At 46.1% G+C, this 22057-nt stretch overlaps 2 protein-coding genes across 3 annotated transcripts in view; both read left to right on the plus strand.

The window, feature by feature from the left end:
* The window catches only part of LOC103362158 (junctophilin-1-like), a 39368-nt gene extending 23830 nt beyond the window's left edge, over window positions 1-15538 (plus strand). The window contains exons 4-7 of one of the 2 annotated variants that reach the window (XM_008288443.1): window positions 2966-3244; window positions 5346-5773; window positions 8109-8205; window positions 13575-15538. In XM_008288443.1, coding sequence (XP_008286665.1) covers window positions 2966-3244; window positions 5346-5773; window positions 8109-8189 — 788 coding nt within the window. In that variant the 3' untranslated portion in view covers window positions 8190-8205; window positions 13575-15538. Of the gene's footprint in view, window positions 1-2965; window positions 3245-5345; window positions 5774-8108; window positions 8206-9523 lie in introns of both variants that reach the window. The other variant, XM_008288442.1, reaches the window with a different exon arrangement.
* A 3611-nt stretch (window positions 15539-19149) lies between these two features.
* The window catches only part of LOC103362160 (myeloid zinc finger 1-like), a 7431-nt gene continuing 4523 nt past the window's right edge, over window positions 19150-22057 (plus strand). The window contains exon 1 of the mRNA XM_008288444.1: window positions 19150-20025. Within this exon, the coding sequence (XP_008286666.1) occupies window positions 19851-20025 (175 nt within the window). The 5' untranslated portion in view covers window positions 19150-19850. The remainder of the gene's footprint in view (window positions 20026-22057) is intronic.

Genomic DNA, 22057 nt, shown 5'->3' on the forward strand with positions numbered 1-22057 from the left:
GGGATTAAAGTAATATCAAGTCTTTATAAGGGGCTCCAGAGTATCAAAATAGTAGATAGCTCATACATCAAACAAAAATGGGAAAAGGAGAGTAATAAGTGCATCCCAGGGGAAGTATGGACTAAATATTGTGAATTTCAATGGAGGATATCGAGCTCACTTTTATGGAGAACATTTAGCTGGAAGACTCTTTGTAGATATTTTATTACCCCTGCTCAATCATTTCATTATTCAGGAACCTCCAGCTGTTGGAGGAATTGCGGTTCTCAGGATGCAAATCACTATCACGTGTTTTGGGACTGTCCAAAGGTACACTCTTTTTGGCGTAAGATTCATTTCGAATTAGAAATCATATTCGAGACAAAAATACCTTTCAACTGGGACGAACTTTTTTTTGGACTCCTATCTTCAACAAGCACAAACATTACAACTAAGAAACTGTTTGGAATACTGAGTGCAGCAGCTAGGAAAGCAGTCACAAAGAAATGGCTTAAACCAGATACCCCATCTATTAAGGAGTGGTATGATATTATATATGAAATATATGTAATGGAGAGAATTACTTTCTCTTTGAGGCTCCAGGACAGTAAATTTGAGGAAATTTGGAAGAAATGGAAAATGTATACTTCCCCGAGACGCCCGACCTATGTTTAAACAAAAAAAAGAAGCCTGTCAAGCATCTAGCTTGTTTTTCTGTTTTTTATTTTTATTTTTATTTTTTTCTTTCCTTTTTTGTAATTCTATAAGACACCCCATGTTCGGTTCTAATTAATGTTGTAACACGATATGTATTGATATGATATAAAAGGAACAAAAGAAAAAAAAAAAAAGGATCAGACTGTAAAAGAATGTAACCCGCAATGACAGTATGTTTGACATGTGGTGATCCTAAATAAAGAGAAAATAGCAAAAAAAAAAAAAGATCATTCTCCAGGGGAAAAAAAAAAAAACGGTGGCTTTGAGCTTTCTTGTACAGAACCTCTGTGTTCAAGGTTGTCTAGAACCTTCTGCAGATGGCCGACCTGTGAGTTATCGGCGATCCAGACCAGTACTGGAGCATCCACCTGCATGTCCAGCGGCATATTCCTGAGCAGGGCAGTTTGCATTGTGTTGAAAGCACTGGAAATGTCAAAGGCCAGCTCATGTTTGCAAATGAGAACTGGTTCTCAAACATTTTTACCTGGTAAAATAAAGGTCAAATAAATAAAATAAAAGAACATGACTGTCACAGTGCTGCCCACCTCTTCCAAGTGAGTATAAAGTCCGTGCTGCAGGAAGATGATGGCGTCGTCCACTCCAATGTGAGGCTGGTACACAGCCTACAGGAGTCCAGTTATTGCTCAGCTATTGAGCGGAGGGGCTTTAGGACCAGCCTCTTCAGTGACTTCATGACATGTGAAGTCTAAGTCACCAGTTGGTAGTCACTGAGCGTGTTCAGGAGCTTCTTCTTGGGCACAGGAACCAGGCATGATGTCTTCCACAGAGCAGGGATGATCATGAAGCTTGTGTTGAAAATGTACTGGAAAAGCTGCGCTAAGCTCAGTCGGACATCCTTTTAGCAGTCTGGGGGTCGGGCAGCCTGGACTTGCTGCCTTGGCTGGATGGAGTCTATGCTCCTCAGATCCTCAGCAGTGACCATGAACGTAACGTTACAGAGCCCTGAAGGCGTCATGAGAGTGGTTGAGGAAAGATAGTGGGATGGTGATGCAGGGGCAGAGAGGTGAATGGAGGGTTGTTGATGTGGACGATGGTGAGATGGTTCCAGGTGTGAGGGGTGGGTGGAGGTGAATGGACAGTAGAGGAACTGACGTAGTTGTTGAAAACAGACTGACGTAAAGACGTCCAGAGGAGGAAGTCATAGGGAAGGGTGGGCAGAAGCCACAGCATCAAACCATTTGAAGAACATGTTTAACTTGTTGGCCTCACCAGGTCTCCCTTCATCTGGTTACTCCTTCCTCCGTGGCCATAGTTGGGTTTCGGGCTGCTCCACACCTCACTTACTGCTTTCTGCTGGAGTTTTTTTTCCAGCTTCCTGCTGTAGCTCTCCTTGCCCTCAGTAATGTTATCTTCTAGCTCCTTCTGTACCTTCTCAGTAAGGCCACCTTGTTTCTGTTTGTTGTTGCTTCGATGTCTTTACTCACCCAGGATGTGTTACTGGGAAACAGCTCACTGTCTGTCATGCAGTCTGGAACATTCCAGTCTGTCACCTCAGAATCAGCGTCCAGTGACCACCTCTGGACCATTCTGGTGATCGCTGGTTTGGGCTTGAGATGGACCCAGATGTGATCTGATGTGCTCATGGGAGGGAGAGCTGTGGACCCGTATGCTTCCTTCACTTTAATATTCAGCATGTCAAGTGTTTTGTTGTCACTGATCCTGCAGTGAACAAACAGTTTGATGGTAGGCAGAGTTGATGTCAAGCTGATGGTTAAAACCCCGGGATGGGGCTGCAGGCACTGTGGGAGGTGTCTGTAATCCTGCAGTGACAGAGATGATGATGTGGGAGGAAATCAAGCCACTATCACGATGGTCTGACAAACAAAATGAAGGGATACGTATCAGAACCGGCTCAATGTCTGGGCTGCACACACCTTCTTTCATGGTAACGTGTCCAGGGTTGGACCACATCCCCCCTCTCCTAGAAAAGGAAACACAAAAGACATGGCAGAAGGAAACCACATGACAAGTGATCGTATGAAGAAAAACCAGGAAGCAAAACTCCAACAATCGCCCTAAACCATGACAACTACACGGTCAGAGAAGACAGCAGTAATTATCTGTAAGTCAGATGCTCGTGTGATGAGCAACACAGAACAGTTTCAGGAATTTCAGTTAAACTTTTTTGTTATTTTATTTAAAACTGAAACAAAACAAAACCCACTAAACAAAGAATGTGTGACTGGACCACAGCTTGCTTTTGTCTTTCTGCAGGTTTGTAGCTTTCCTGTGTTTGCTGTTCTTGCAGGTCCTGACTACATACGGCAGAAGTATAATGAGCCACTGGAGCTGAAGGAAGTTCCTGTAGAGGAGAAAAAGGAGAAATCTCCATCAGGGAGCCCTCATTTCTACCGCAAAGGCACCACACCCACCCAGTCTCCATCTCAGAGCCCCAGTTCCAGCCCTACTCCTTCACCCACTGCTCTTAAAAAGAGTTTTTTCAGCAGTAAAACTCCTGCAGCTGTAGCTGCTGCAAAGCCTGCTGGGAAAGAGAACAAAACCATCACGGCTGAATCCTTGACAGCAGGTAAGCAACCTGGGTTTTTGTTCACCTCACCACCACCATGCCTGTCTTATTGGACTTCCTACATCAGCAACGAATGTCATGAGTTGATAGTTTCATCACTGACGGTATCAACACATTTACATGTACGGTACCAGTAAGGGCACGTCTACTGGTTTACATGGTTCTCATGATGTTTACCATCTACAGTGTAGACCAATGCCGAATGCATTGAAATCATGAAATAACACATCATCCATCCATCCATGCATCCATCATCTCGACACCTTCATCCTCACTGGGGTCATGGGGGGCAGAGTCTATCCCAGCTGACTCAGGATGAAGGCAGGTTCACCTGGACAGGGAACCAGTCCATAACACATCATGATTTATGTAAAGAGTGAGAACAAAGGACATTTCGTTTCTACATTCTTCTTGCCACCATTAGCAGAGCTTTGTCTGGTCTTCCTGTGCTCAGGAAGCTTCTTGATGTTGTCCTACAGCCCTGCGGGAGCTCACACCCTGCTAAGCACTCATCGGTTTCCTTTTCTTTCACTCTGTGGTTCAGCTCATTCTAAACCTTCTCAGTTGGGTGTAGGTGGCTAACTAAAGAGGCCAGGTCATCTGCTGCAGCACCCGTAACTGTAGATGTGGTTCCGACAGCCCGTACAGTGCTGGAGGTGTGTTATGGCTCATTGTCCTGTTAGAAAACAATGATCGTCTATGTTCAAACCGGATTGTGTCGTGTTTCACTGCAAAGTCTCCGCAGTGCTGTTTCAGAGGGCTTTGGCTGCACCAGGGGGAACGTTTGTTTTGGGGGAACGTTTGCATGCAGTGAGGGGTGTGGGTGTGCATCTGGCCCAGGTCAGCTCCACTGGCTCTGAGAACACTTGGAGAACTGGTGGTCTCAGGTTCTCAGGTTATTTTCTCTGAGAACATGACAACATGACACATGCATTGTGCTTTGCTAACGGGAAGCTTGACAGGTTGCAGTTCTGAAGGCTGGTGTTTAGTTCATGCACTCGTAGTCTTCAGTTACGTAGCTGCTCGTCTGACTCTGTGGTTCTAAACCTGCCGCTGGCCGATCGCTGCAGTCAGTACTCTGCTCCAGGTCGCTGTCCGCCACACTAAAGTTTACAGTGAGCAGAACATTTTGCAGAGGATTTGGACTGCTCAGTAAGGCAGCCCTGCTATCATCATGTTAGTCCCAGTGCTCATCAGCACTAAGGTCACTGTTCTGAGATAAGCTGACTCCTCTTAGCCCTGTCCACGACGGCTGTGATTGGTGTGAATGCAGCTAAGACAGAGTGTGTTTTCCCTTGTAGCAGAACAACAGTGATGCAGCCTGGGCCTTAGGTTCTAATGGCAGTCCTGGCTCAGTGAGACTACACAGATGCTAGCTCTGGCTAACACCATCACTTTCTTGTTTGCCAAGTTGGGTTAAGCCAGTAGACAGTGCAGACTGTTGCTTCTCCTTTGGAAAGCTCCCAGAGAAACTCCTCTCCAGCTGTGTTTCCAGTCTGTGTTCTACATGAACAATGCAGTTGTTGTAACGTGACTTCTCTGAACTTGGTGCTTTCCCCGGCACTGGTCCGGCCGGCAGAGCTTAAAGGCTGATGGACACCACTGTCCTCGTGAGTAGGGATGGGTGCGGATCAATAACCAACGTTAATGGTTCTGCTATCGGTACTATAGAAAGCAATGTAGTGTCGTACGCTCTACCACGTCACCATAACCAATGTGTGTGTGACGCATCTTTGGTTTTAAAATCCAAAACTGAGTTGTTGGATCTGGTGTGGAGGATTAGGGTTATGATGATGGAAGAGGGAGGTTCACGTTTCTCAGTATGACTGCACTTCACTACAGCTAATGAACTAAATATCTGTTCCCCCGAGCAGTTCCTGCTCTGTGGAATACTTGGATCAGCTACTGATTAGTCAGTCACGGTATTCTGAGGGCATCTGTAGAGTCAGAGTGTAGAGAAGACTGCTGGTTTGTTAGTGAGCTGAATAATGTTTGGCAGCACCAGTACCAGTAGCAGTCCCACTGCTGGCCCAGTCAAAATACTCAATACACTGTGTTGGTTCGTTGGTTAGCTCTTTTCTTTCTTTCTTCTACTCAACAGGCATAACAAAGGCAGCATCAAAACTTTCTCTCAGACAGGATGTGAGGCAGCAGGAAGCTCCTCCAGCAGTAAAACCAGCTGTTCCCACAGCAGTCAGCAGCTACCCCAGCAATGGACAGATTCACTCCCAGTACCATGGTTACTATGTCAAGGCAGACGATAAGGCTTCACCACCTGAAGAACCAGCTGGTGTGGAGGACGACCTTTACCCATCAAGCCTGGCACACTTGCCACCACCTGCCAAACTGATTCGGGCACCAGCACCATCCCCGGCGGCTAGTAGCCCGTTACCAGTTCCACCAAAAGAGACCACCAAAGCACCAGATCCCCAGAAGCCAAAGAAAATGGAATCAACCAAACCAAAGAGCCTCCTAGAAACCAAGAAAGCTAGTATAGAAGTGGCTCCTGATACTATAGAGGAAGAGTTGGTGAGTTACCACATATTAGATGTTTCGGTGTATTCATGTGCAGTTTGCTGTTCTTTGACAGGAATAAAAACCCAAATGAAGTCCCGACTGTGTTAATGCCAGCTGTCTCAAGCTTGTGTAGGTCAGGGAGGCTATGAGTTCACTGATGATGTGGCACATTGAAATCATCTAGAATAGTTTCTCATTCACAATAGAACTTCGATATTTCGACAACCCAACAGTACGTTACTGCCAGGCTCTTCCAGTTGAGTCAGTCTTCACAACACATGCTGTAGAAATGTCGAAATGATGAAAAACATGTTTAGTCTCGTATTTTTTATGGTTTTTTTTTTTATTGTTTTGGTTTTAAAAATAGTTTTCTGAGTTACAGTATCCATCCATTAGCTGGTCTTGGGGAAACTGGAGCTGTCTCTCTGAGAAGTCACAGTGGGCTTTAATCAAGACAGCACAGGGAATGGATCAACATACACTTGAGTAAATCACATGTTTCTGACGTCTGTAAAAGAATGTTAATGTGACATAATGTTAAAAACATACACTGATCAGCCTCAACATTAAAACCACCTGCCTAATGTTATGGAGGTCCCCATGTACCACCAGAACAGCTCTGAGCTCTGGAGGCCTCGACTCCACAGCCCTGTGAAGGTGTCCTGTGGTACCAGACACCAAGACATTAGCAGAAAACCTTCCAAGTCCTGGAGGTTGCAGTTTGGGACCTTAATGAATGGGACCAGTTGTTCCAGGACATCCCACAGATGCTCCATTGGCGTGAGATCTGAGGAGTCTCAACTCTTTTTGTCAAACTGTTGCTGTGTGGCAGGGAGCACTGTTCTGCTGCCGTCAGTGAATACTACTCCCATGTGGTCTGTAACAGTGTTAGGTAGCTGATGCATCTCAAAGCAGCATCCATATGAATACCAGGACCCAAGATTTCCCACCAGAACATTTGCCATAGCATCACGCTACCTCTGCGGGACTGCCCTCTTCCTACAGGGCCATAGCTGCAATGCACCACATGTCCTGGTGTCTTTCTATGAAAGCAGCGTTAAGGTTCCAGCTCGTTGTGCTACAGTAGCTCTTATGTAGGACTGAACCACACAGGCCAGTCTTCGCTTCTCAAGCACAAGAATGAACCTGGGTGCCCATGACCCTGTTGTTCTACTTTGGACAACTTTTACTAGACGCTGCCCACTGCAGGCTGGACCTCTCCACAAGATCTGATGTTCTGAAGATGCTCCAACCCACTGGTGTTTACATCACAGTGTTGTCCTCGATCCTTCCAGTGCACACTGCTCCTGCCTCCAACACGTTCGCTTCAAGAACTGGATGTTTGCTGCTGTTGAATGCTCCAGCCCTCTCACTGGTTTTAATGTTGTGGCAGATTGTCTGTTTGTTGTTGTTAATGCTTAGAAAAGATTACGAGCAACCACATGCAGTGCAGGGTTAATAGGTTGGGAGTCCGAGGCAGTGTTGTTGAATGTTGTTCAGAACTTTAACTTATCCATTCACGTAATATTTTAGTTTTTCTGTTTACAGTTCTTGCAAACAAAAATGCAGTTTGAACTACAATAGATTGTAAATCTAACTTCATGAAACACAAATGTGTTTTTAGAAAGCCCTCTGTTCTCACTGGAAGATGAAGCTGTACACATCAAACAGAAACCGATAGCTGCCCCCGCTCAGAACACTAAACCCGAACCCACACGGTCTGTCAGGGCTTTAGAGTTTTTGTAAGTGGGGCTGGAGGACATAAGGAAGATGTCTGGCCTGGCACTATTTTAGTCTAATTATCTGTAATGGCTCCATAGCTGTTCACTGATGTTGGTCATGGTGAGCTGCTGGTAAGCCACATCTGATTCCACTGACCTGGACATCAGACCAAGGACTCCTAATGACACTGTTGACAACTGTGTACTTTAGCTGTCTCTGCTAATGTTAGCTCCAAAGACTGGCGTGACTTCTAAGATGATCAGCCTAAAATAATGATTTGATAAATGACCGTCTCCTGTGTGCCAACTGTTGGTTGTTAACAACCAGACTAGCTGCTAGCTGAAAATAACGTCACACAATCAGTACATTAGAAGATTTGTCTCGAGAAAGACAAAAACCACTCCTATCTACCCTCCAAAATCTCATTCAGGCTTTGGTGCTGTTCTGTCTACCTACAGACTGGACCCCGTCCAGATGATAGACTGCTAGACTAGACTGCCATCAGCATTTCAGCAGCTTGCTCTGACAGCCAGTTGGTTGAGGGCGACTAGATGGAGTCTGTTAGAGCTGATCTGTGATCTGTGTGGCATGTGCAGTAACATCAACCTTTCTTGTGTCTCCACAGGGCCCTAACTCTATCTTGGTGGCTCTTGTGATGCTGTTGAATGTTGGTCTAGCGATCATATTTGTCCATTTTCTCACTTGACCAAATCTGACCTCAGGTAAGCATTTCTAACGACCTCCACTTCCTCAGAGGATCAGCCTGTCACAGCTGGAACAGTGTTGTTGTTGAGTTATGATTCACACAGTGTTGTGTAGGTCACTGAACTCACATCCACATCATTTCTTTTTCTTTGTTTTCCAATTTATATGTGTAATATATTCAAAGCCACACTGCTGACACCACGAGTGTCTCCTGAAGCATCTATGCTGAGGTTTCAGAGCAGTGTGGTTCTCCTCTGAGGGACTCTTCCTGACTAACCTGCACGAAGTCTGGCTGCAGCTTATCATCCCACAGTAGGAACTAACTCAGACCTCACTGAGACCCAACAGGGACATCTGTCCATCCTAAAGGCTCAGTGTCCATCAGCTAGCCTGGCTTGGTTGTCTTGCTCTGAACCTGGGCTGAATGTGGGTTAGTAGTTGGTCAGAGCAGAGTCTGTCTCTGCTGGAGAATCAGTCTTTTCCCTCTAGTGAACCTGCAGTGCAGCGATGATCTAATCTGTTGGGTCTCAGTGAACAATTTCATTTATTAATCATTTCTAACTACTTCCATTTTGTAGCTTTTATAGTGTAGGGAGCCTCTGAAATAAATGATACCAGCTGATCGTCTTCCTGTTTGCCCCTGAATTACTGGAACGCTTTTATTGTGGAAGGTCTGTGTAGCACCATTCACTGGTGGTTGCTTCATAGCAAACAAAAACTACTCAGTACACATGACAGCAAATTAAAACTGGGGCGAGCAAGAACCCAGGAGGCTTCTCACTGAACACAGACTTCCACCATCAGCAACGAGGCTGCTGCCGCCCTGCAGAACCTCTTCATGTGTTTAAGGATCATATCTGGCTGTTTATCTCAGAGGTTCATGTCTTCAGACTGTGTTTCACTTTGTATGAGAAGACAACAGACGAGAGGTTTTCAGGGTGTCGACTGACCGACGTGTTGAGCAAACGTAACGCCGTCTCAGGTGTCCGTCCCAAACATGGTCAGGACAGAGTTCTAGTGTTACTGCGAACCTGACGGCAAGGAGCAGCAGCCTCAGCGGAGAAAGTTATGAAAGGTCCCTGTTAACATCATCTGTAACCTTCATGTGACTCAAACCAATGTTGGAAAACTATTGTTCACAACAGCTTTGGTAATATTTTTTAAAAACAAGATTTAAAAGTTTTTGGTTCCAGTTTGTTGTTGTTTTTGAATCCCAGCTCTCTCCTGTGTCTGTGTTCATGTTCAACAGTTCGTCATTGCTTCGTTATGTCTGTAGTTGCATCATGGCTTAATGAGAGCGTTCTCCTCCTAATCCCCGTTTATCTGACCCCACAGTGGACTCGTCCAAATTAGTTGCCGGAGCCGCTAACTCTAAATCCACCAAAGGGGCCTTTTAAAAAGTGGTACCAGACAGAACAGCAGACACGGGCAGAACGGAGGACTGGAAATAGCCAAGTGGAGGAGGAGGAGGAGGAGGAGGAGGATTGCATGGAGGAGCGAGAGGGGGAAAAGGCAGAGAGAGGGAAAGATGAAACCACCAGCGCCCTGGATGGACTTAATGACTGAGTCCAGCCCGATTGGACTGGCGATGATTTGTGACTCCACTCAGAGTGCAGTGAAAGCTAAAGCAGCAGTGGCTGGTTGGAAACGGGCCCCTGAGCTCCATCTGTGGATTCTTTATCAAGGTTAGAAGTAAGAGATCAGAGGAGGCCCAGAGAGCTGAAACATGCGAGTGATTGTGAGGCCTGGCATCGACAGTGTGCTGCCTGCCTGGAGCTCCAGCTCCGTCCAACTGTCCAGCATATTTGGAAGTTTTGAAATGCTGCAATAAAAAGTTTGTGCCTTGTCCAGCTGAGTTGAAGCTAATTTGTTTTGTAACTGAATTGAGAGAACCTTCACAGTGCTCGTTAGTAATATACCTAAATACCATCATCATGAGACATCGGCCATCAGACAGATCGGTTCTGCTGCAGAGCTACGACATCAGAGCACATCGTTAGATGATGGTCGACATACATGTTACATACATACTTGTTACATACAACCGTACTTTTGAACTGTAGTGCACTTTAATGAACTGTTTGTCTGTGCTTCTGCAGTTTGTGTGTGTGTGTGTGTGTGTGTGTGTGTGTGTGTGTGTGTGTGTGTGTGCGTGTGTGTGTGTGTGCGCGTGTGCGTGTGTGTGCGTGCGTGCGTGCGTGCGTGCGTGCGTGGTGGACTGGATATGTTCAGAGCTGCACTTTGAGCTGACGGACGCCAGCAGCTGCTTTACCCTTTTGCAGAGTGACGTGTGTGGGTGAGAAGGGCCCAAGCAGGAATGTGAGGCGCTCGCTCGGTTCTCCGTGTGCCAGGTTCTGGGAGAGGGATTCTATTTCTATCAGTCTGTTTATTGATCTGCTCATATCTGTTTTTAACGGTTTCCTTGAGTCTCACCTGTTTTATGAAAATTAAACAATCAAAACGTTTTACTGAAAAAGCAGCTGAAGTTGCATTTGGAGAACTTTGCTAGCTACTGTCTGGTTTAGATAGATTTCATTTAGGAACTAAATTCCTGTTTTAATGAATGAATGAAAGATGAACTGACAAGTGTCTGCCTCTCCCAGTGCTCAGCATGAAGTGTGTGTATATTCCCACTGTGTGCATTACTTGAGCTTAATTTAAAACTACGATGCTGTTAAAGAACGTCTTGTTTACAAGGATGATAGAGAATGACAGCAGCACATTACTGTGTACAGACATTTTTAATGGACAGATGAATCTCAGCCCAGTTGAAGACATTTCGATGGCTCCCTGGTTCTGTACAGAACCGGGTTCACTGTCAGATCCCTCCTGGCTCTCTGCTGTAACACGTTCAGGAGCTTAGCAGCAGGTTGATGCTGGCTGTTGTAAAGAACAACTGTCTTAAAATCAGATGGAGTTAAATGTAATTTTCTTAAATTCCGCCACATGAGTGTTGCTACGAGTAAGGAGGGTGTGATGTCTCCTATCAGCTGTTACTTCCTGTTGACAGGTGCAGCTGATTCTACGAGCAGATCAGAAACGTGGAGGCAGCAGCGTGGTTCACACTAATGCTGGACCTTGTGGTACCGACTGTAGTGCTGCAGAGGCAGCTGTGGCTAAATGCTAGCATCTGACAGCAGCTGTTGTAGCAGCTAGCCCAGCGGCTCACAAGAAAACCTGCCAAAACCTTCACGCTGATGGTGTATTTGCTCTTGTCCCCCTTCCTTTGGTCCGGCTCTCATCATGCAGGCTTGGTAACACGGTGCAGGAATGACCATGAGAGCAGAAACGTTCCTGGACTGGGACAGAGGAAACAAGATGAGCCTCATCATGCTAGAATGATTGTAGTTGAAATCCTCAGAACCATGACAGTGATCATAGCTTCCCTGCTGCAGAACGTTAGCAGTGAAGTGTTCGGGCGGTGTAGTAACATCAGTGAGTCCATTTCACCCAGACATGGAGCAGAAGGTGTAGAACGTAGACACACAGCAGACTCAGACTGTGGTGCAGTGGCCGGTGGAGCTTTAAGAATGAAAAGGTATCATCAGGTAGTCCAGCAAGGAGACGCACACAAGAGAAAATGAGCAGAACTAAACAATCTAAATGCATGACGGTTAACTGCACCGAGGGTATCTGTTGCTCTGGTGGAGCAGAACTCAGAACTTTTCCAATCTGTCGTCTGCTTTGGTCTGAACCAGGCCCATGGAGGCTTGGTAGAGAAGCAGAGTACTGCCCTTTACAAGCCTCATAAGAACCAAAGCCAAAAGCTTAAAGATTAAGCCGTAAAGAGAACTCAGACCTTCTTCAACAAGGTGTTATGTTGCTCTTTAAACACCATCACACCAACAGCAGGACCACCATGTACTGGCTTCATGTGGACTCTGAAGGTGTCTGTAGATGTACCGACACACACAAACGGCTTCCATGTACAACAAAAAATGTACAACTGCTGACTATTTCAGTCCATGAAGAATGTTTCTGTATTTTTACGTTTAAGATGCTTTTGTTGAAGGTCCTCAGCTGATGCTTTTATTTCGGGCCTTCAGGCTGAGCTGTGTCGTACCGTTCTGATGTGAATCTGCTGCACTGTGCTGTTGCTGATGAGTTGCAGATGGTATTCTTATATTTTCAATGATCATGCAGCTTCAACAGAGATTCATTTGGAGCCTTTGCCACGTTGAACGGTCACCATAGAAGAAGATATGGAAAGTTTGAACTTAAATTGTTTGTTTTGCTTTTACAACGTAGAAACCTGTGATCTGGAATATGTATGAATGTGTTCATTTATTAATGCGAAAACGTGGTTTTTGCAGCTGTAACCAATCATTTGTCTGGTGATGGTCCCATAGAAGACAGTTTTAACAGCTGATTACCGGCATGACAGCAGCTCTGTAGCGAAGGTCTCCTGAATCTTCTGTGTGTGAGACCACCAGGTCAGAACTCTTAGTCGTGGCTGATCAACTTTTTATGAGCTCACAATATTTTCCCTTTTTTGCAGGAAACTTTTTGGAAAATATTTATGCACAAGAATGTGACAGAGCAGATGTTTGGTTTGTTCTGTAACATCCTGAACATGTGTCTGAGTGGAATCCCGTCAGGTGTACGAGTCCGAGGCCTGCACTGGACGAGCAGCAGCATTTTGATGTTACATCATCTCTACTTTAAATTCACGGCTGGAGCAGAGAAACTGTCTCTTTTAAATGCCGTGTGCCCAAACATGTGATTAAGCAGTCATTTGATCAGATCGTCCTCATTGTCCTCACACACCTGCAGGAAGAAACCCTCTCTGTTCAATATCAGCAGTTCTTCAACAGTTTCAGACGTGATTTATGTTCTGAACAGCATTTTACTTTTATTTCTTTATTTATTCAAATTTCTGGTGGATGAACGTTATTTAAAATATTTGAAATGAATCATCACGAATGCGCATGACGCCGTGGCCACTGTGTCTGTGTTGGGATGAAGGCGTACAGACGATTCTTTAACTCTTAATGGAAGGAAGAAAAAAGTCTTAAATGTAGTGAACCTGATTGCTGGATTTAGTGCAGCGTGTTGTTGTTGTGGTGTGATGCTGGTGTGTAGTTTAGCATGCACATACTGGCTTGTTGTGTTCCGTTAGGTTGGATGTTGAACTTCTGCATGTGTGTGTATGAAGCTGCATCCGCTGAGAGTCACCGTGAGAGTTTGAACTAAAGTGCAGAAGTAAACAGTGAAAGCTTTTAGTTTTCCATCATCACCTGCAGCTCCATCCCCAGTCAGCCTGGAGGACTGAGCTGACAGTCCATTCTAGATCAACAACATGATCTAATGCCCCATTCCCATTTATGTGATCCCACTGAAGCTCCCTCAGCAGAAACACCACTGATATTCCTCTGTTCCTGGCTAGCTGCTGCTGTCCACTGTCTGCTTGGGAAACAGCACATTCAGCACAACAGAAGGACGCTACTTGCTGTAATACCATCAGGAAACCGAGCCGAACTCTGGCCCGAAAGCAAACAGCTCACCATGTACAGCATCAAATAAAATATCCTCCTCAGAGCGCACCGTAGCACCAAGGATGGGCCAGAGGCACAGGAAGTGGGTTTTTGAAGAACAGAACAAATATAAATAGAATTTAAAGTAAGTGGACTCTGTTATGTCTTCACTGCACTTGAAACAGCCTGAAACTCTTCAAACCCTCGACTGACATTTAGTTCTTCAGAGTAACTCGACAAAGACAGTCGGTGGAACATCACAGAACTGTGGACCCGCCTATGACACATATATATCTGTTACATGGGTGTGTCCATTAAATTGTTGGTAGTGAAGGTGAAACCTTCAGCGAAATGAAACCACAAATATCTGACATGAAGTCTTAGACATCATACAACACCGGACACGTGATAAATACGCTACGTTAAATCAGAGTCTGGAAAACATTGAGGGTTTTTCTCAGCTTCAGGATTTGATCATTTCCAGTAGACGACTTTTCATCAGCGCCGCTCAGATGATCAGGAAGTGACGCTTTAAAGGCTCTTAAATAGTAAATAGCCTGTAAGTAATGCTGTTCGTGGTTTATGCTTAGAAGGCATAATGGTGTGTACAGCTGGAGGCAGTAGATGAGATGTCCACAGCTGCACGGAGGGGAAATCTTATTTCTAATGATTCAGATCAGCTTCACCTGCACTGTGGCGCCTGTATGGGAGGGCAGACGGGAACAATTCTGAGCTGTTGTGTCTCATGAGGATGTCATGGGCCTATAGATTAGATAGAACTTTATTGATCCCTTTGGTGGGGTACCTCAGGGACACTGTTGTAAAAACACTACCCGTCAGGGAATGGAACCCCGGTGGAGATACTGTCCACTAACGAGGAAGTGAACGGAGTCGACATGATGTTAGCAAGCAGAAGGTCTGGTTTCAGATCTCCATCAGACCCCCCTGCTCCTCGTTAAACACCAAGTCACAGTTAGAACTCTGAAGAATGACCACTGTCGACCTCGCAGGCTGCGTTTGTGATGCTGATCTGGAGAACAGAGAGGCAGACAGTCTAAAATACTGTATAAAGCCAATAATGCAGCAGGTCTCCGTCGTTATCTCAGAGCATGAAGTGATGTGCAGCGCTGAGGTGTATGACTCGATAGCATCCAGAACTTCATCCTGTCCTTGTGCTGAGTGTCTGAACCTTCCCCTGAGAAAGGACACAGAAGTGCTCCTTGTAAATCAAACGATGTTCTGCATGAGCTTCTGTTCCTGTGCTGGAGTGTGTTCAGATGAAAGCAGAGACCAGACTGAAATAACGCTTTATTAAGTTTTTAAAGGAAAGCGCCGTATAAGTAGTGAAGGGGGCGGGTTCGAGCTGTGATGTGCAGCTTTTGAGGGAAGTGGGGAAGAGAAGGTGTGAAAGTATCTGAAATGTGTTTGTGGCTAAACTTTAAAATCAAGGCAAGATCATTAATGACTAGTTAGACGGAGTTCCACCTGAGCCTCTCTGTGTAACACCTGTTCTAATAATAATATGATGTTTGTGACAAATGGAGGCCTTGTCTGTGTTTGGAGTGACTCTCATGTGTATTCTGTATTTCTATTCATTCGGTCTCATGTACCATCAGCAGGACAGTCTGATGTGACTGATATCTGAACGAGTAATGTAATGCTCTAGTTCCTCTGTATAGGACTTTAACTCCACTGTATGTCCTCTGAGGTTTTGAACACATTTTCATGGCCTGACAGTGTTCATGAGTGTATATTGAATATTATATCAGTTTGACTCTTGCAGGTGATGAAGCGCCTTCACTGTTTTGTTCTCTTTGTTTTTCTTCCTCATATGTTTCAAAGCAGATAAATTAAAGTGGGTTCTTGTTTTACTCCATGCGTTTGTCTACTCATGCCTTTGTTTTCAAGTTCACAGCCACCATGTGCCACCACATCACTGCTCTTATCACTTTGGTAATAAATGAATTTTCATTGCACTAGTTTTCATCTGGTGGAAACGTGGGCCTTTCTCCGTTGCTGCGGTGGATCAACCCCAGCACACGGTGTTCTTTTAGAGATGCTCTTACTCAAAAGTGTGAAAGTTGGCTTGGCTCTCCTCTGACCAAAATAGTCCTGATGGCTGACAGCTGCTGGCCTGCCTGGAGACTGTGGCACAACACTGAAGGCTTCACAAGGTGGGGTGTCCACCCAGAAAGTGGACATTATTCTGATGATGATTAGTTTGTTCCATGGTGAGTGCTCGGACACTGATTCAGTTCATCCTGAGCAAGTTGTGCAAACCACTGAAGTGTTTGAGGGAAAACACAAGATTTTTAACTATTCCTCAAGGAAGAAATCCCAGCGTGTTCTAAATGTGATAATCTGACTTTATTTATGACTGTGCCTGTCCATTTGGCCAGGTTCTCCACTTTGTGTGAGCGAAGGTGTTCTTGTTTAGCATGAGTCAGTAAAGACTTATTTTTAGCCAGGGTGTCAGATCTCCTCAGGGTTCCACTGTATTCTAAAGCCCCGGACATCTCTTCAACAGTAACCTAACTTCCCAGATGTAGGTTGCTTGTGAAAGCCTGCCACTGACCAGTCATCTCGGTTGGCGTTCTCCTGGTTCCACTAGCTGAATGTTCATCACCAGCTTCACCTACCAACCTGGACCATGCAGTCACACAGCTCTGCTAGTTCTTTGTGATGGATTATCTATTTCAATCCCAGTTCTAGTCTCCATGAATGTAAATGTTCCTCCACAACAATTTCCACCTTCACTATTTGAAGGAAGACCGAAGCCCCACCCATGACAGCTGTGATTGGTTTAGAGAAATACAAACATGTCAGAGCATTGTTTCCTCTACAGCAGAATGATAGTGAGCTGAAACCAGACCATGATCCATCCATCCATCATCTCTCCACCTTAATCCTCACTAGGGTCATGGGGGGCTGGAGTCTATCCCAGCTGACTCAGAGTGAAGGCAGGTTCACCTGGACAGGTAACCAGTCTATCACAGGGCTACACTTAGAGACAGACAACCAAGCACACTCACATTCACACCTACGGACAATTTAGAATCACCAATTAACCTCAGCATGTTTCTGGACTGTGGGAGGAAGCCGGAGAACCCGGAGAGAACCCACGCTGCACGGGGAGAACATGGAGACTCCACGCAGGGAGTCCTATCAGGGACGTGAACCAGGGATCTTCTAACTACCAAGCCACCGTGCAGCCCACCACACCATTATGTTCTTCACAATAAACCGGCAAAGCAAGACTAAAAACTGGACTTTTAAAAGCTTGAATTTGTTTTTCCATCATGTTGCTGGATTATTGAGAGATCAGTCTATTCTGGATGAAAAAGCCCCCTGCAAGTAAAAACCAGCTTTTAATCATGTAAACATGTTTTAAAGGTATTTTTAGTCAGCACGATGGAAAGAACCCAACTCTCATTTTGGGGGTATGTACACTATACAGCCCTCTTTCACTGTCCACAAAAACCAAAGCAAAATGTAGAGGAAAGCTTCAGGCTGGAACGTGGCTGGACAATGCACCGTCCACACAGCACCTTACTGGCCCAGCCTGCACCGGCCCAGCTCTGTGTCCCCAAACTGAAATCCCACTGGGTGCCATGTTCAGAAGTCATCCATGGTGCTGAGGAGTACACCTCCTCCTGTTAAGGGATAGCCAAGCTTGAACATCAGTGTGCTGAAGTTAAAAAAGACTATTTTGTTAATTATGCAAAAATTATTTTTCTCCTTTGATGTCTTCTGGTGACTCCAAGAGCTTTTTAAAGTAACTGAACACAAAACGGAGTCCAACATGCACTGTGCATTTGAAATGGGTGACTTGTTGTTGGGCCCAAAAGGCTTTGCTGTAAGATTTGGGATATTGCTAATGTCGGTCTATAAAGATGGACACGCTCTCTGTTATGTTACCCATAGTTTTCTTGAAAATATAAGCAAATGGAAAAAATGAGGACAGAGGAGGAGCATGAGTGGCGCTGAGGCAGGCATTGCTAATGTCCCTGAGCCATGGACTGCCCTGGATGGATCCCACCATCACTCAAAGTGGCCAAATCCCTGATTGCGCAGAACCTTCAGCTTTAATACAAGTGAAATGGGTGAGTTCTATAAAAACTCACACCCCACAGGGCTGATGAATTTGGCAGGTAGCTTTACAGATCAAACTGTTTCTGCACCAGGCTTTAGACGTATGCTTCTGCTGTAAAGTTGAACATTTTAACATGGACTCCATTCCAGGAGCTGCAGTTTTTACCAGCTCCATGTCAGCTTCATTTCATGCCCAGATGTTGCCTCACAGATGTTATGTGTGGATACCAAACTGGTTAACGTGTGTATGAAACACAACATGAACACACCTGCTCTGTTGACATTTTATAGGGATGCTGTTGAACTAAATCCTATCCTGAGACCCTGATCAACTCTTAATTTACAGCTGCTCTGACAGATGTCAAATCCAGTTTATTGTCATGGTGCTGTACGTCCACAGCAGTACAGGCAGAATGAGAGAGCATTTCTTTAGGATCCAATTACTAAAAACAATTTAAATAAAGAAGTGTTGGCATATCTGGATCAGCAGTTCCCACAAGCTGCTTGGAAAAATCAGAAACTCTCTTGTGTCTGCTCATCAACTATTATAGGTGTCCTCTGCAGGTCTGTCCTGTCTGAAGAAAAGGATGAAGCCGGTCCATGCTTTACACTTGGAGGAGGTCCAGTATTTCAGCAGAAGAACGGCCAAAGTCGAACAGCATTAGCTTCAGGCTGCCGCTGTGAACAAGAAACCGTGTTAAACCTCCACCATCTACTGATACAGGCCGTCGCCTCTCTGCTGGGGAAGACCACACTGATGTGCACTGATTTTCACCAACCAGAGAGCAAGCTGCCACATCTGACCCAGGCTCCTGGTCAGCAAAGGAAATGTGAAGCTTTGACAGTAGTGCTGGTTGGGGGTTGAGCAGCTGAACATCCCTGGGAACAAAGGTCGCTCTCCTCCTCTGACTCCTCATCCAGGTCCTGAGGGGAGCCATCAGACGCTGGAAACAGAATGTGTGATGGGTCCTGGAGAATCCTGGAGAATCCTGGTCTCTGGCCTCGGTTCTGCTGTTCACACAGGGGGCAAAGGGGCCTGAGTGGGAGTCCGATGATTTTAGAGCAGACCTTGACAGGTACATTTTGGTTTGGTCCCTTCGTGCAGTCTGGTTCCCATGGCAACGTGATGCATACAGTGTGTGATGCTGTAGCTCCACGGCTTCATTCAGTGATATTAGTGACACACAGCTCAGCATGTTAGCAGATAAACACATTCCCTCAACTGAGAATCTGTAAATTAGAAACTCTGATCATAACCTGCTCCGGACCAGGTTAGCTCCACAGCATCAGTTACCATGGAGACCAAGCTCCACAGCATCAGTTACCATGGAGACCTAGCTCCACGGCATCAGTTACCATGGAGACCTAGCTCCACAGCATCAGTTACCATGGAGACCTAGCTCCAAAGCATCAGTTACCATGGAGACCTAGCAGGTATAAAGGGAGCCTTTAGGCTTTAGACTTGTGGCTCAACATACCTGATAACCCAGCGGTCTTTCTGCGTAGTACAGCCCTCTGGTGTTTGGACCCATCCACTATCTGGACCTTCATCCCAGGGACGGTGCTGACAGCTGCTGCAGCAGCTCTCTCTGCTTGCTGGAGATTTAGCTCCAGGGAAGAATGATCACATCACAAACTCATGGAGTGCTAAGCGGCGGTGGTGTGATGGGCCTGAGAGCAGGAGAACCGCTGGTATGAACCACAGGGCAGAGGCAGTAAAACCCGTTTCAGAACACGGCCCACAGAACTCACTGAGACACTTTATATGCTGACTAAACACTGAGCACGGTCTGTCCAGCATGTAGAGCTGTGTAGGAAAGACGAAACCAGGAAGTGAACAATTCCCATCAGAGCAACTCCTGGGACAAGCGCTGTGAACAAGACTGTCAGCAACAGGCTTGAGCAGAGGATGTCGCGTTGTGCTGATTGTTGTCTGCAGCTACACCCGGCGTCCATCAGGGGGCGGTAATGCCTTCTGAAGCTGGACTGACAGCCGCCAGCCAGCAGCAGAAGAAGCTCCCCAACACGCTGCTGGGCCCAAACACTGACCGGTGCTGGTTTCTTCCAAACACGGATCGGAGCTGTTGCTGAGGAACATGTCCAGACTCCAGAGCCTGAAGCTGTTCATCCACCAGCGGCTCGCAGCCACCGTGGAGGAGGTCATCGGGCACCTGGAGAGGACTCTGACCGAGTACGAGGACCAGATGGAGTGTCGCCATTGCAGGCTGCTGGCTCCGGTGTCGGATCCTCAGCACTCGAGGAAAACAACAGGTTAGTTTACCAGCATGTGCTGCTATAGTTAACTAGACAACTAGACTAACTAGACTAGCAATGAGCTGCCGTTTAGGCGGACAGGTAGCAACAACACCTGGATGTCTGACAGCATCTGACCCAGCCTGGTTCAGTTATCTGATGTCTGTGTCCAACAGAACCGAAGCTAAACTTCAGCTGAACCACAAAGTGAACTGTGTGGGTGTCACAACCCTGACCCGCTCCTGTTCTGATAGCAGCGTCTCCATCGAACCGTCCTGGTGACTGACTGGTTTCCTGTTTCGGGTCACATCAGAACCGCTACTCGCTCCACCCATAGATCTGTATGATCAGGGCCTTTATTATTCATGTCTGTCACCTCCCGTCCCGTCAAACACACACTTGTCCCGTCGTTACGCTGAACGCTGCGTTCTGTCATGAATCAACGCTGACTCGGTTTATCCCGAACGTCCGAGTTTCCGTGAACGCACCACTCCAGCAGCGCCAGTGACGGAGGGAGTTACGTCACCTCCGGTTAGTTTTTCACAACAATGGCGGATCGTGGAGAAGTTAGCAGCTACTGCTAGCAGCACCGTGGTACTGGACCGGAACCGGTCGGTTCTGATGCACGTTTACAAGACAAGGATCCAGTTGGCACGTGTTTAAGCTGTCATGGGACTGTCCCTCTAAACCAGGGCTTTAAGGAAGTTAGCTAACCTGCTGCTAGCTCTGTGACGGTGCTGATTTATCTCTAATCACTTCCGGGTTCTTACCGGAAGACCTTCTGCTGCAGCTTCACCGGTTCTGAATGATGACAAAGAAAAAACAGGAAGTTGTTTTAAAACTCACAGCCAGCTGTAAACAGACACCCCACGCCTGGGCAGCAACCCTGAGCTCTGACACTACCTGTGTATGAGAGTAATCCTGACAAACATGTAATCTATTACTATATAAAGACTGCAGTGAGTGCACTTCTCATTACGTTGTGTGTTTTCATACCTGTGAAGAACGTTGTGAAGGTGTTTTTGAAAAGTGCTGTAAAATAAACTTTTAGAAAGGACTTGACCTGAAACGCTCTGATCCTGATCCGAGTGAGGGTTCTGAATGAATGAGTGACGGTTCTGAATGAAGGAGTGAAGGTTCTGAATGAGTGAGTGATGGTTCTGAAGGTGAGGGCAGTGAGCTGATCCAACAGGGACCGTCACCCTCCAGCCACTACAGCTGTGTTGAAGCAGCTTTTCATTCTGGACCCGTTTCCACTCAGACGACCAAGAAGACGTTCTCATCACATCAGAGCCAATAGAACTGCTCGTTCTCTGGTCAACAGGACACGCTGCTTCCTGACTAGCTGGAGCTGAAACCAAACTCCCTGTCCAACCCAGGATCTTGAGTGCCTGGTACCGTCCCTGTAACTCAGAGGAGCCTCCATGGAGCTGGACCTCTGCAGTGTGAACCCTCCTCATCCTGCAGCCTGGCTCTGCAGCATTTCTCTGCTCCTGATTTGACGTAAACCAAACATTAACCTTCCCAGCAGGGCCTTGTTTCAGACCCACAACCTCAGGGTTTATTGTTGTAGTTTGCTGTTGCTGACTTCAGCCGACAGTTGGTCCACTCAGTGTCAGTGGAAAACCGAACCTCAGCGACCGTCAGCCACCGTCAGCCACCGTCAGCCACCGTCAGCGACCAGAGCGTCATTATGCAGCAAGTCAGAGTGGAAACTGTACACAAGGACCACATGGGTCAACTTGACCCACTGGTCATCAGAGATTAATTACTGCAGTAACCAAGTGCACAGTAACAAGACAAAAGGTTCACAGAAATATGACGCTTGCAAGAGTACAAACACACATTTTTATATATACATATATATATATATAATTACTGGTACCAAAATGAATGTCTAGTGTCAGCTAGAGGACGAGGTTCATGTATACATGTGTGCTTGTGCAAGACGTTGAACAGTAGCGTCGCCACTAAATGATGGTTAGGTTTACATTTTGATTTGTTTTTATATTCTAGTATTTATAGTATTTTTTTACATATAGGGGCTGCA

The sequence above is a fragment of the Stegastes partitus genome, unplaced genomic scaffold (assembly GCF_000690725.1).
Source record: "Stegastes partitus isolate 25-593 unplaced genomic scaffold, Stegastes_partitus-1.0.2 Scaffold559, whole genome shotgun sequence".
NCBI classification, from domain to species: Eukaryota; Metazoa; Chordata; class Actinopteri; family Pomacentridae; genus Stegastes; species Stegastes partitus.